General features: G+C 37.0%; 1 protein-coding gene across 4 annotated transcripts in view; it reads left to right on the top strand.

Annotated features, from left to right (window-relative positions):
- Positions 1 to 13,867, top strand: part of Satb2 (SATB homeobox 2) — a 179,035-nt gene that overhangs the window by 84,331 nt on the left and 80,837 nt on the right. For all 4 annotated transcript variants that reach the window (XM_074071340.1, XM_074071342.1, XM_074071341.1 and 1 more), the window contains one exon: positions 7,383 to 7,485. In XM_074071340.1, the coding sequence (XP_073927441.1) occupies positions 7,383 to 7,485 (103 nt within the window). The remainder of the gene's footprint in view (positions 1 to 7,382; positions 7,486 to 13,867) is intronic.

Here is a 13,867-nt window from a genome sequence, read left to right as displayed (position 1 = left end):
TGATCTAGCCATTTCGTCTGGCCAGATGCTTGGAAAGTATAGGTTGTCTTTGTGTGTCTCTGTGTTTATTTTTGATTTCACCTTTCAAAGCATGTTTAAGTGCTGATAGCCTCTTCCCTGTTCCCTGATGGCTCTGTGAGTCACCAAGTTTGATCTATTCCTTCAGTCACACAGGCTACCCCCTCCCAAATCAGCCTAATTTATTGTACTTAGGCATAGGTCTTCTTTATTAAGTGGTGTTCTCTCACTCTTCCATTTTGAAAGCATGATTATGACTGCTTCCTATGGCTTATTTAGGTTAACAAGGAAAAGTTAACCTTAGGTCTACTTTTGACTGCAAAACCTCAGGCCTCAGGATTTTGATCCATTTAAGCAAGCAAAGTACCTGCTAAGTTCACCTTCTAGGCTCTTATGATGGGCAAATATACAGAGGCAGCCTTGTTAACTAAAAATTGTAATTAAAGAACAAATAACTTGCAAAGGCATATACTGCCAGTATGCCCCTACACCTCACATATGTTCTCTGTGCCTCTAGACAAGTTAAAAAATTTGTAGTAAAATATACATAATAAGGTTTACTATTTTAACCTGTTAAAGTCTACAAGTGAGTAGCATTAATTATACCTAGTGTTGTGCATTTCCAAAACTTCCTCATCATGTCAAATGAAGGGTCTACAGCCACTAAGTAATACTTCTCCAGTTTCCTTTCCCACTGCCCCCGGTCACTTGTCTTTTCTCTTTCTGAGTTCAGTCATTGGATATCTCACATAAGTAGACTCATAGACTGTGGATTTGTGCTATCTGATTTCACTTAGCAGATAGGTGATTTTAAAGCAGCTCTGTCTCTGAGGCCTTGTTGCTCACTTTACTCAGTTATTTATTTATAGTACTTTTCTGGGGTATTGGGATTTGAACCTATGGTCCAGCACTTGCTTGCCTAGCATTCTACCACTTGAGTGATGCCTCCAGTCCTTTTTCTTTCTTTTTCTGGGGTTTGAACTCAGGGCTCTGCTCTTGCTAGGCATGTACTCTGCTGCTGAGCCATGCTGACAGCCGTTTTTACTGTAACAATTCTTCTAATAGTGTCTTGCGTTTATGCCTGGACTGTGATCCTCCTATTTATACTTTCCATTTAGCTGGGATGACAAATGAGTACTACTCTGCCCAGCTTTTTATTGATTGAGATGGGGTCTTGCTGACTGTTTGCCCAGGCTGGCCTCAAACTACTATCCTCCTAATCTTTACTTCCGTACCAGCTAGGATTATAGGCCTGAGCTACCACACTCAGCCCTTTTGCTTTTAGTTTGTTTTTCAGATAGGGTCTCATGGTGTGCTAGGTCTCCAACCAGGATTCTCCTACCTCTGCCTCCTGAGTAGGACCACAGGCATGTGCCACCACAGCTGGCTTATTTTGAGACAGGGTCTTGCTAATAATTTCCCATACTAACTGAGATCCCTTTGTCTCCATCTCTTGAGTAGCTGGGATTATAGATGTGTGCCACCACACTTGGTCTGTTGCCAAATATTTGGAGAAAAATGAAGAAATTACTAAAGTTGTTGAGCTTGAAGATGTCACTAGATTTCCAGTGTGACTGTAATAATGAATTTATGTACTCTGTCTGTAGAAATGGACAATAGGATAATTATTTCTGTCATCCAAAGCATGACTGACCTATTTGGTGTCATTAAAGGACCTAACTTATATGTATGATATGCCCAAATAGTTGGTCAGTAGAGTCAAGTCAGTTTGGTCAGTAGAAAAATACAGACTGAGCATGAGCTCATCTATAGACGCGTAGCTGGCCAGCCGCTTGGACCAGTGACTTGTTAACCAGTTGCTAACTGTCCATTTCACTTAATGTGTGGTTCACATCCATAGTGGGGCTGCATGCTGTCTTGTGTTAAGCAGTTGTCAAATGCCCATTTTAGTTGTTTTCATGTGAGTTTATTTAAGTTTGTGGCCCAGTCTCATGAATGCATTTTGAAGGAGGCTCACAAGCGATAGTTTAAAAGTAATTCCTAACCAGGGCAAGATTATAAGAAAAGATTTGACCAGAGATCAGCAGCAACTTAGGGAAAGAGTTCCCAAATAGTCTTAAAGAGACTACTCCAAAGTCCAGGGGAAGTGTGTCTTTCAGTTAGAATGGCAAAGTTTTCAGGATAGCTCAAAAACAGGGATAGAAAAAGATAGAAGGATGTCAAATGACATTCAATGAACTTTGCATGACAAAGTAATTCCTCTGAAAGTCTCTTCTGTGTGTGTAATATATATATATACATATATATCATGATATATCATTATAATCTCATGTTTAATATGTTACTTAGCATATTGCAAAGCAATTTGAAAAAAACTGAAAAGGAGCAAAGAATGTACATATCACTCATTGCCTGTTCTGTGTTCTCTCCCCTCAGAGTGCAAAGGGAGGCCAGAGATGCCACCCCTTCCAACCCTTCAGGGTATCCTCACAACAGAACATGCAGTCATTCACTCTGGTTTTGGAATGTTCTCTTTCATAGCAGATCAATTATGTCTGTGCAGCTTGGCTTCTCTTAGTATCACACTGCTATTCAAACTCAGAAATTCCACTATGCCAACAGGACTGTGGTGAAGGTTAACTCAGTTATTTTATCTTTCTTCCTTTTTGTAGGAAAAAGGGATGCTCAGACCTCTGCCTTTCCAAGTATATTGTGTAAATCATCTTAACCTGTGCTTAGTATTTTTCTTTTTCCTTTTAAGTTTTAAATTGCCTGAGGTTCCTTAGTTTACTCTGATCTAGTCTCCTTAATTGACTCATTGAGGGACCTGAGGTCACTACCTTTGTTTTATATATATTTTTTTGTCACCTTGTTCTTGTTTTGTCTGAAGATCGAGTGCAGCATCAGTGATTGAGCTGTTACCTGGTAGGGATGGTGGTAAACATTTCCTTCCTTCCATTAATTAGCTTCCTTTCCTAAGACACCATGAAAGCGTGCAGTCCAGCACCGTGTTTCCTCAGTGCTATTTGACTTTGGACAAGATGCTTTCTCATTCTGAGCTTCTAAGCCCTCAGTTTGAAAATAAAACCACACTGTGAGCATATGTAATAGTTATTCTCTGGGCTAATTAAAAGTGAGTGAGTTCAGGACTTAGCCACCTGAAAGAAAATGTATCTCTGGACAAGGCAATCCAGACAGGTATCACTTGACGATGGAGATTCATTCTGAGAAATGAGTGCTGAGGTGATTTCATCATTGTTCAAACATCATAGAGTATGCTGTGGACTCTTGGGTGGTGTAGGTCAGTCACTCAGTGTGGCCTCTTGAGGCAATCAAGATATGCCGTAAACATGAGGTTCATGAGGCTGTGTTTAGTGTAAGCCCCATACTGTTTTTCAGTAGACTTTTTCATTTTATAACTAGGAGGAGTACACTCTAAAATAAGTATAGGAAGTATCGTCTAGTAAACACATAAACCAGTCACAGTCATTTATGATCCTTATCAAGTATTGAATACTGTTCATAATTTATGTGCTCAACTTTTATATGGCTGGCAGTGAAGTAGGTTTGTTTACACCAGCATCACCACAAGCACATGAACAATGCATTGTGTTGCACTGCTCTGTCACTAGGCAGTAGGGACTTTTTAGCTTCATTATAATCTTGTGGGATCACTGTCATATGTGGTCCATCATTGACCAAAGCGTCATTATGTGATGAATGACTCCACCAATAAAAATATATTATTGTCATATAGTTTGACTTAGAACAAATTCAAACCAGCTACTTTACTTTAGAATAATGAAAATTCTGACACAGTTTGACTCCTCAAATACCTTACTTAAAAAAATTACTTTCAAATATAAGGGGCAAATGAGTACAAATAAGGATGTTTCAAATTTATTCTTTATCCAAAATCTTTATATTTAAAAATTTGCCATTAATTACACAATTCTGAAATTTCTGAAAAGTGTCTGTATTAGAAAAACATTTTGTCTTCTTATTTATCTTAACACAATATTCTTCAAAAAGTAGCTTTGTCTACAGCTGCAGTCTATGCAGTAGTTAAGGCTATAAGTAGCTGGATTGGGGCTGCCTCAGCTGTTCATCCTAAGTGCGCACACATCCTCTCTTTTTCACAGTCCACGACCATGTGGGCTCAGTAAATGCAAAATCATTTTAATATCAACTCCAGTAAAACATAGTTCTATTAAGGGTTAAAAATAGTGATATGCATGTTTTCTGGATGATTAGTATCAGTATTACTTCATACTAACATGGGTATTCATGAGCTGGTTGTATTCTGGGTTGAAAAGTTGAAAAAGCAGAACAACTCTGGGTTGTTCATTTATCAAAAAGATATGGTTATCTTTAAAGTTCGTGAGTGTGGTTGTTCTAGAATGATTGTAAAACAAAAGGTCAGATGAACTGCAAAATTACACATATTTTAAAATGCAGTAAATGGAATTAGATATCTTTTGGCAGGGTGGTAGATGGGAAAGATTTAATCTTTACTCATCCCATTCTGCACTAACTGTATCTCATCAGGTTTAAGACGCGATTTATCGGGCTGGGAATATAGGTGAGTGGTAGAGCATTTTCCCAGCTTACAGGAGTTCTGAGTTTGATACCAAGCAGAGAGAGAGAGAAAAAAAAAGACTAATTGAGAGAACGTTGTTTCTTACAGAGTAAAAGTTGCATGGCCCTGTGTTGGTCCTTTCAACTTTGCATATAACTAATTAAAATTTGATTTAAAAAAGTAACCAGCACTAACATTAAGATAACCTTGCACTATTTGTCCAGGGTATTTTAGTGAGGCCTAGTGATTCAGACTCAAACTAGGAGAATATAGCAGCCTAATATAGTGTTAGAGAATGTTTGTGTTTGAAATTGGGATAACCCAATATAACATGACTTTTTTCTAAAATATTCTTGAGATGTACCTCTTCTGTTTTAAATTTCTTTGTGATGGATTATAATAATTCTTATTAGCAAAACAATTTTGGGTAAAAACCTGCAGGAATTTATACGAATAAATTGTGCCACAAAGTCAAAGAAATCTTTTGGTAATTAAAAATTCTCATTCTCTAGGAAATGGTCTTTATTTGCTACCTAATTCCTTTGCTTGGTTCGTAACTTAATACTTTTTATTCTTTATTCTGTAATCAGTAGGGATAGAAAATCATTTATAGTAATGTAGGAAAGAAAATAGGTCTGATTTGGGCTGAGTCTCCAACTTTTTTTTTAAATGAGTGCTATGAAATATAGGCCCTGGTGATGGAGCCAGGAGAGCCTGTACTTTCATTTTCTTGCAACACAGATTAACAGTAGCCTTGTGTAGATGGAGCAGGGATAAATAGGGAGGCTCAAGAGTGAGGGAAATATGAATTATCTGGGGCAGAGTGAATGGGCGCTAGCCTCACGTTAGGGGGCAGAAAGAGTTGAGTAACAGGCCCAGGCAGTACATAGGCACTTTCATTTTAGTCTGCTTTCTAGACTGTCTTATAATGGAAAGTTTATCTCTTACTCCTGCCATTGCTGAATGTCCTATGCTTCTTCAGAGAACATTTATACAAATGGGATAAGACGACAAGCATGTTTGTGGTTATTCACATACACCAGTGTGGCAGGGGCAGCTATTATTAGGTTGCTTTCATGTTAAAGTTTTTATTATTATGACATTTCCACTTGGCATTTTAAAATTTCATCTCTGTCCCTTTTCATGTGTTAAATTTCTGTGACTCAGATATCCCACATCAGAAATATGTGAGACACGAGGTAGAAAAAAAGAAATGAAAGCAGATATTCTCTGTCCTCAAGGGTCCCACAGTCTAGGAACAGAGAGAAAACTCAGCCCAGAGAGGGAGCTAGCTCACTCAACCAAGAAACAGCTTTGCTTGGTTAATAACATACCAAGCGGACCTGCCTCCATGTGATTAGGATTTGATTGATTCTCTAATGCAGCAGGCAGGTGCTATAAATTTTATGAGACCCCCTCAGGTGATAGTGGCTCTTTGAGTTCCCAGTGCTGCATACAGGTGCTGGGATTCAAAGAATTCTCCTTATTATCCCCCTTTAGAGAAAAGAATTATCATTTAGAGACCAGCAACTGGGGGAGACTAGCCATCCACTGTGTAGAAATGGCTAAAGAGGTTGCTGTGAATTGAATTAGGAACCTCCTCCACAGGTACCACATAGTGACTAAAAAAGATAGCAAGTCTGATGTTTTAAATAGGAGTCTATGAAGGACTGTCTGCTGGCATTTGAACCTCCTGGTAAATAACTTGCCTTTGACTTGATTTATTGTTATCCTTTTTATCTGTACTACTTTGTAGAAATGTCATTAGAAGTTCTAAGATTTCTCTGAACTGGTACATGTCTGGGGATAACATTTTTTTTTTGAGACAGATGAGATTTCAAGGCTAGATATAAAACCGTACACAGGTCATTTGGATCTCTTGAGTTGTTCATGCCCATTAGTTTTAGACAAAATTTGCAGAAGTAGAATCTCTCTATAAAATGTTCATATGTAATATCACAGATAACTTGACATCTGCCATCAATGTTGACCCAGACTTGCCATATTGACATCCATCCTATCTCTGTAGGACATTTAATTCAAGGTGTGTAATTATAATTTTAGTGTTTCATTGCTAAGTCAGATCATGCTCCCCTTTGTTTTCCATTTAACCCCAATCTCAACAAATCATCTCAGCTCAACCCCTGAGTTGGGGGGAGAGGAAGGGAGGATGAAGAGCAAGGAAGAATCAAGTACGTAAGCACTCGGGAAGTTTAGCTTTGATTCATTTTTGGTTGAAACAGTATAAGTGTTAGGTTTAGTTTCCCCTGCTCTAAAATAGCACTGTTAATTTTTTCATTTGGTGAATTTTCACACAAGTGCTAATCACACGTTTCTATAAATTATATTAATTTAACTTATTTCCCTAAACGTTGTTCTGCAGTGTGTAGCACGGATGTTCTCAGATTCTTGGCTATGTAAGCTTGTTGCAGTTGGAAGCAGAACAGAAACATCTGAAAGGCATTATTTGGATTAGGGATGCTGGAGCATCTGATCTCACCTTTTGCTCTGGTTCCTAAATCACAACTGTTCTTCCTCTTTGCATTTAATCTGCATGTCCTGCCCTCTCCCTCCTTGACATTGCTCCAGGCCTGGCGTTTTGGAGAAAGCATTGTCATTGTACAAGTATAAACTTAAGGGAAAGTAAAGCCAGGTCATTGTATTTGATGTTAAATAGTTTAGTTTGCAGGAAAATGAAGACTTCAAGTTTAAAAGATCTTCATCTTTTGAAAAAAATTGTTGTGGACCATATCGCACCCCTTCTTGTGCCTAAAAAGGAGTATTCATATATTTGAAGAATAATTATTTTTTTTCTTCTTTTCAGAGTATGATTTCATCCATTGTAAATAGCACATACTATGCCAATGTGTCAGCAACCAAGTGCCAGGAGTTTGGGAGATGGTATAAAAAATATAAGAAGATTAAAGGTAAATCGACCTTTTCATTTTTAAAGCCTAGTTGCAGTTTCTTAGGTCCACAAGTTGTTGGTTGTTTGGGATGTATGCTAGATATATATATATATACACAAAGGTAAGATTGTTAATAGTTGTGATATGAGATCCAAATTGGCTCCTTAAAAACTAAGATGGTATTAGAACTACATGTTCAACTATTATATTGTAAGAACTTTTGTAAATGTCACAGTGTGCTGCCAGTATAACAATAATATGATAACAATAATAAAAATATTAGCATAATATATCAAGTTTGTAGATTTCATCAGTGATCCCTCTGAAGGCCCAAACCCTTTAGAATGGAAATTTAAAAGCAGTTAAATGGCACTTAAAGTTTGACTGCTGATGAACAAATTGGAGTGACTGTCATAGCATCAGTAGCAATTTCCTTGGTCAGAAATGGAATTTTGATGTGTTTATTTGGAGACAGTTCTGGAGCAGTGGTTAAAGCAAGGGCCATACAGTTTGGTAGAGTTGTGTTCAAGACTGTCTTCAACTTGCTAGCTGGGTGAGCATGAGCAAATGACTTAACTTCATCAAGATTCAGTCTCTACATCTGAAAATTGGCAATAAAAGTATCTAAGTCTCTGGGTAGCTGCAAGAACTAAAGAAGATAATAATGGCACACAGTAACATCTTAATATCTACTAGCTACAGTACTGTAATAATAACAGTAGCAACAGTAGTAGAAGTAATAGGGAATTGTGTTTAGTTCTGAAAATACACTTCTGTAACATAATGAATAGCATGCTATTTAGACCACTGCCCTGTAGTGATATATATTTGTGATATTTCACCTTTGCAGATATGTTGACATTGTAAAAGTTCAGTTGCTCTCTCTAATTCAGAAAAGCACAACCAGTCTTGAGGGGACTTGGGGTGGTTTTTGTGTCCTCGATGTTTGAGGACCCTTCTAGTGCATATTTGCTGTGACTATGACATCATCTATCATGCTTTATTATACGTGTTCATAGCTTCACTGACAGCTCACTTCCCCCACCTAAGGGCCACAGGATAATTTATGGTGGGTAGGTAAAAGTAAAGGATGAATTTATCCATTTTACTACCTGCAGCTTTCTTCAGTGGAAACGGGTGTCGAAGTAATGCTTTTGGCTGTTGTGTATTTGGGAGCTTGTGTACAAGGTTACCTTTTCAGGAAATGAGCTCTTACATGCACTGGAGGCACATTTCTGATCACAAAGAAACAAGAGCATTTTATGCTAAGTATGCTATTTAAAAGGAAAGCCAAAATGTTGAGTTACCCAGGAGAGATTAAGTGCACCGCAAATTGAATTAAGATCCATTTCTTTTCAGCATATTCTAAAATTCTTTGAGCCCTTTAGATTCTGGTTTGAACATTTCTTTAGAATATTAATATTCACCTTTGTGCAGGAGAAGATGAATAACTCCTCATTATAAGACGTAATTGTGTGGTTCAGAAGGGTTTCTTTTCTGTAAGTGTTGCCTCAAGTTTTTCTTTTTAAAATAGGATTGTTAAAGTGCTTGAACATATCCTCTTTAGCTAAAAATCAAATGAATCACGCAGCTTCAAGGTCATCCGTTAGATAGCATTTACTTGTCGTTAGAAGTGGAAGGAAGAGTGCATCCTCTTTTAATATGCTAGAGTGAAATTCCAGATGCAGAAAGCCTGGAAACTTCACTCCAGTGTTTTCACAATTGCCACCACAAAGTGTGTGTGTGTGTGTACACGCACACATTAACACTCATGTCTTCTGCTCTTTATTTCACAGAGATTCAGTTCTTCAAGTGCTATTTTTTTTTCAAGATAGTAAATGCACAGTTAAATCTTTAAGTGCCATAAAAGCAAAAAGAGACCTTGATTTCATTCAGCAGGTCAAGGACCTGTACCTGAAGAGGCTGTCGGACACTGTGTACACACGCTATTCAAAGAGATGGAGCTAGTCATTGCTGTTGAAAAGTGTGTGTGTGTGTCTCGGTGTATGTGTCAGTAGGAGGAGAAAAGGGAAGGTTAAGGTATGTGTGAAGTAAACACAATCTGCCATAAAACAGTTCAAGTGGTGTTGATTCATCAGCCAAGGGAGTGGGAGGAAAAACAAAGAATTCATGACAGGTATAATGGTGTACAGAAAATAAACACCCAGAGAAGTACATTTTATTAACTTTCGACCCTCAGGTAAAAAGGAAGTGTTGGACCTAGACAGGCACATTTCATCTGATAGATGCGTCTTGCTATGAATAGAGGTTACAGAGCAAGTTTCTATCTAGAAAGTAGGAATGGTTTGGTTTGTACAGTTTGTTTAAGTCTGTCCATTTTTCCAAATGAACAAAAGAAATAATGAATTTCACATGGATATATGGAAAGATCACAATGAATCCCCCTTTGTAAAATTGATATATGCTAATAAAAAAAAAGAAATAATGAATTTGAAATCCAGAAGTCAGTAGTAGCAAAACCAGAATTCTCTCTAAGAGCTCTTCTGGAGAACCCAGAAGTCAAGGCTCCACTGCCCTCTGTGTCTACCCACTTTGCATTTATTTCCATCCTAGAGTTAATATGGCTGATATTCAGTACAGAATAAAATCTCAAGCAAACTTACTGATGTCCCAAACTAAATGCAGGCTACATTGTAAATATGTTTCCTATTATCTGCTAATGTCTGTTTTAATAAAACAGTGGGAACTAAATGGTTGCTTCTTAATCAAAACCATGATTTCCTAAACATAAGCTATGTGATTCTGTTACAAATTGCCACATATAGATCTCCTAGGTCAATTTTTTTTCTCTTCTCATAGAAATAAATAAACAGTAAAATAATTATATACTCAGAAAGATCAAAGTAAAATATGACTAAAACCTGGCAAAAATAAAAGTCTATTGGAAGGATTAAAAAAAAAGATCAGATTGCAAATTCTATAGTTAATGCTTAAATAAATATGAGAAAAATGAACAATCAATAATTTGATATCATTAAAAGCAGATGTAAAACTATATACAAATGGGATTGTCTAAATTTTGAAGTAAACATTTTAATGTGCATTTTTTGAATTTTGTTGTTATTATAGCTAAACTATTTACACTTATTCTTTAAAAAGTCCTAAATTGGTTTGGCTTAGCATGTTAACTTTATTTTCCCCAGTGATCAAGCAAAGCTCATTCTGTTTACCTTTTTTCTTTAATTTCAAAGACAATCAAGGTTGACACAGACATATTTGAGCTTGTATACTCTAGTTTCAAGGTCCAACTATGAACCTGCTTCCTAGGAGTTTTTCCTTTGAAGAAAACAGAGTGGTGGGTGGGTGGGTTGGTAGGTAGCTATAGATAGCATTTACAAAAAATTGCTCCTCATCTTGTTAGTGCTTATGGCCTGGATTTTACACTGTAGAACTCCTAGGCCCCCAAGTATGTGGAAAACAAGGTATATTTTATCTCAAAGAAAAATTTAATAGTTGTTTAATGTTAGGAGTCTTATCAGCTTTAGACACAAAGATAATGTGTACACACCTAGAAACGTTTGTGCCAGCATCAGATTATTTTTAAGGCATAGGGATAAAGAGGAATTTACACCATGGACCTTTTTTTTCATAAGTTCTACCTATTTTCATAAGACAACTATTATTTTTTTGACTCACATTCTTTTGTATGAACTCCAGATGTGAACTTCTCCCATCATTTTTATGAAACGTAAGTGGCAATTATGTTTACAATACTACTACCAGTTACACTCTTAGGGCAATCTACTTTTGCAAAATGTATAATAAAAACAAGAAAAGTCTCATAGATTTTAAATGAATCTTTGCTTTGTAATTTAAAAGAAAATAATTTTAAATCTAAAGTGTTTTTCATGTAAACTTTGTTTTTGTTTTTTTTGAGACAGGGTCTCAATCTGTAGCATGGGCTGGCCTTGAATTCACTATGAAGCTGAGGCTGGCCTTGAACTCAAAATCCTCCTGCTTTCACCTCCTATGTACTGGAATTATAGGCATGTACCACCACACCCAACCTCAAAAATGTTTTTTTACCAGAAGTAAAAAGAATTATCATCTTTGGTGGGGTTGAGCTCAAGTATTTCATAAGCCTCAAGAACTGAAGGGTCATTCAAAGTTCACACAAATACTGGTGGCTATCATAAAATTATTTATGTCATAAAATAATACCACCAAAATGAATGGGCCTAACCCAACCCTGTACTTTGACTAGGGTGCAAAATTATTCCCATCACTTTCCTTTTCTTAATCATTGTCAAGAACCCTCTGATTGCTAGTTTTCTTAATTTTATTTGTTTATTTTAGCTTATTTTGCAAAATATTGAAAAGCTGGGAGAAAAGAGGATTTGAAAAACCAGTGTTACTTCCCTGAGCCTGGTTTATTCTAGTAATCAGTATTTTATCTGACCCTGTCTGATCTAGTCTTGCAAGATCAAACGTCCAGGCCAGCAAGCAGACAGTAAATAAAGCCCATGAAGGGTTTCAGTAAACACAAAGATTAGATGTTGAATGAAAATTAAACTCCTTGAACTAGTCTTCTGTACTAAAGTGGTTAAGTGGGTTGTGATTAAAAGAAATAAGTAATTATGATCATTATAGCTGAAATGATATAATGTTACCACATTTAAAGCACCTCTTGTACCCAAAAATGATTGTGTCATTTACAAAGTGGTGCCTCTGAGTTGAATAGAGAAATCAGTGTCTCCTGACCTGGTTCCATAAGGCAGCCCTTGCTTAGCCATGGTGGTTCCGTGGTCAGGACAATGCCTTTAATCAACTCTTGGTACTCCTGCCTCTGCTGCTGTTTAGCTCTGATGAGGTAAAAGTAACTTACTTTTGTCTACCTGATTCTTCTGCGTCACGAAAGAAATTTGCTTTCACCTTCAGATTTAAATGAAGGTGTTATATAAGGAAGCCTATATTATACCTTGCTGAAAGTAATGCTGACATCAAGTCCTTTGAATTTTGTATAAATATTAGATTCATAGAAATAGGGACATCACTTCCACAACCAACCATTTTCCATCTTACTCGTTTTCTGACTTTTGAAAGAGCCTTGTGCATTTTCACTGTGACAAACACTGATATGTATTCATCAGTCACCTTAGACTGCTCGGCCACCCATTCAAAAGCTTACTGGTAGTGTCAGCAAGTGGGAAAATGGTGCATGAGGGAATGCCTTGAAGCACTCAGCTCAGATGGGGACTAATTCCTTGCTTGAATCTTAAGGAGCTCATTCTAGCTTGTGTCCTTATATACTTTTTTTGGCCTGAATGTATTTATTCCTAAATGTTTAAAGAAGTATAAATATTTGTTTGTTAATAATGTGTTTGGTAGAGTAAAAGAAACAAACTTGTTACCTGTTCACATATGTACTATTTATAATGTCATTTTAAATACATGTGAAATAAGGGTGGAAAAAAAACCCTATTTTCCTAGCCCTTTCCCTCCCTTCCTTCCTCCCTCCCTCCCTCCTTCCTTCCTCCATCCTCCCATCCATCCTTCCATCCATCCTCCCATCCATCCTTCCATCCATCCTCCCATCTATCCATTTTTCCGTCATATATACTTACAATTTGAAAGAAGCATGAGTTTGGTTCCTGATTTCTGAAGGCCTACAATCTATATGAAATAATAATCTAACACATCTTTTATCAATTAAAAGTAAGTTGAAGCATCTTTTTTTATATACCTGGCAAGATTCTAAGGATTGGAATATAGTAGGGCACATTATATAGTCCTTTCTTGCCAAAATATTATAGCCATGATTAGATAAATATTTTAATTAAATGTTTAGTGAGAACTTCTGCTATAGGCCATACATAGTGCTAGAAGCAGTGAGAGATATCCAGAAATATGAAAGATGTGGACCCTATTTCTAGTTGTGTTGCCCTCAGTCTGGCAAGGGAAATTGCCCTATAAATATATCTGGCAAATATCCAGTAAAGGTATAAACTAAAGCAATGTAGCAGAGTGAATGTCCATCAGTTCTACCTGCTGAGTGTCATGTTTGCATTAAACAGGTGGTTGGGGAGATGAAGCACATGAGTTAAACCTTAAGAACCAGCAAAGTCTCCCAGGGAGGAAAAGAGAGGAAGGAATGTTTTAGGCAACTGCACGTCCAGGAGGACAGATGTAGAGGTACAAAAGAGGGTGTCCCCAGTAGAATGAGAATGCATTCGTCAGATGCTGTAATGTATCAGGAATCCAGAATGGTTAAGATTTTGAATGATGTGCCAGCTTGCTGTCACGAGAACAAATACGATCAATTAATAAAGAGAAAATGTTGATGTTAGCTCATAGTTTTGGAAGTTTGAGTTCATGATCAGTTGGACTGTCCCTTTTAGGCCTATGACAAGGCAGCACATCGTGGCACAATCTATTACCT

The sequence above is a fragment of the Castor canadensis genome, chromosome 4, assembly GCF_047511655.1.
Source record: "Castor canadensis chromosome 4, mCasCan1.hap1v2, whole genome shotgun sequence".
NCBI lineage: Eukaryota > Metazoa > Chordata > Mammalia > Rodentia > Castoridae > Castor > Castor canadensis.
Note: the sequence above shows the minus strand (reverse complement) of the source record. Positions and strands in the feature narration are given on the sequence as shown.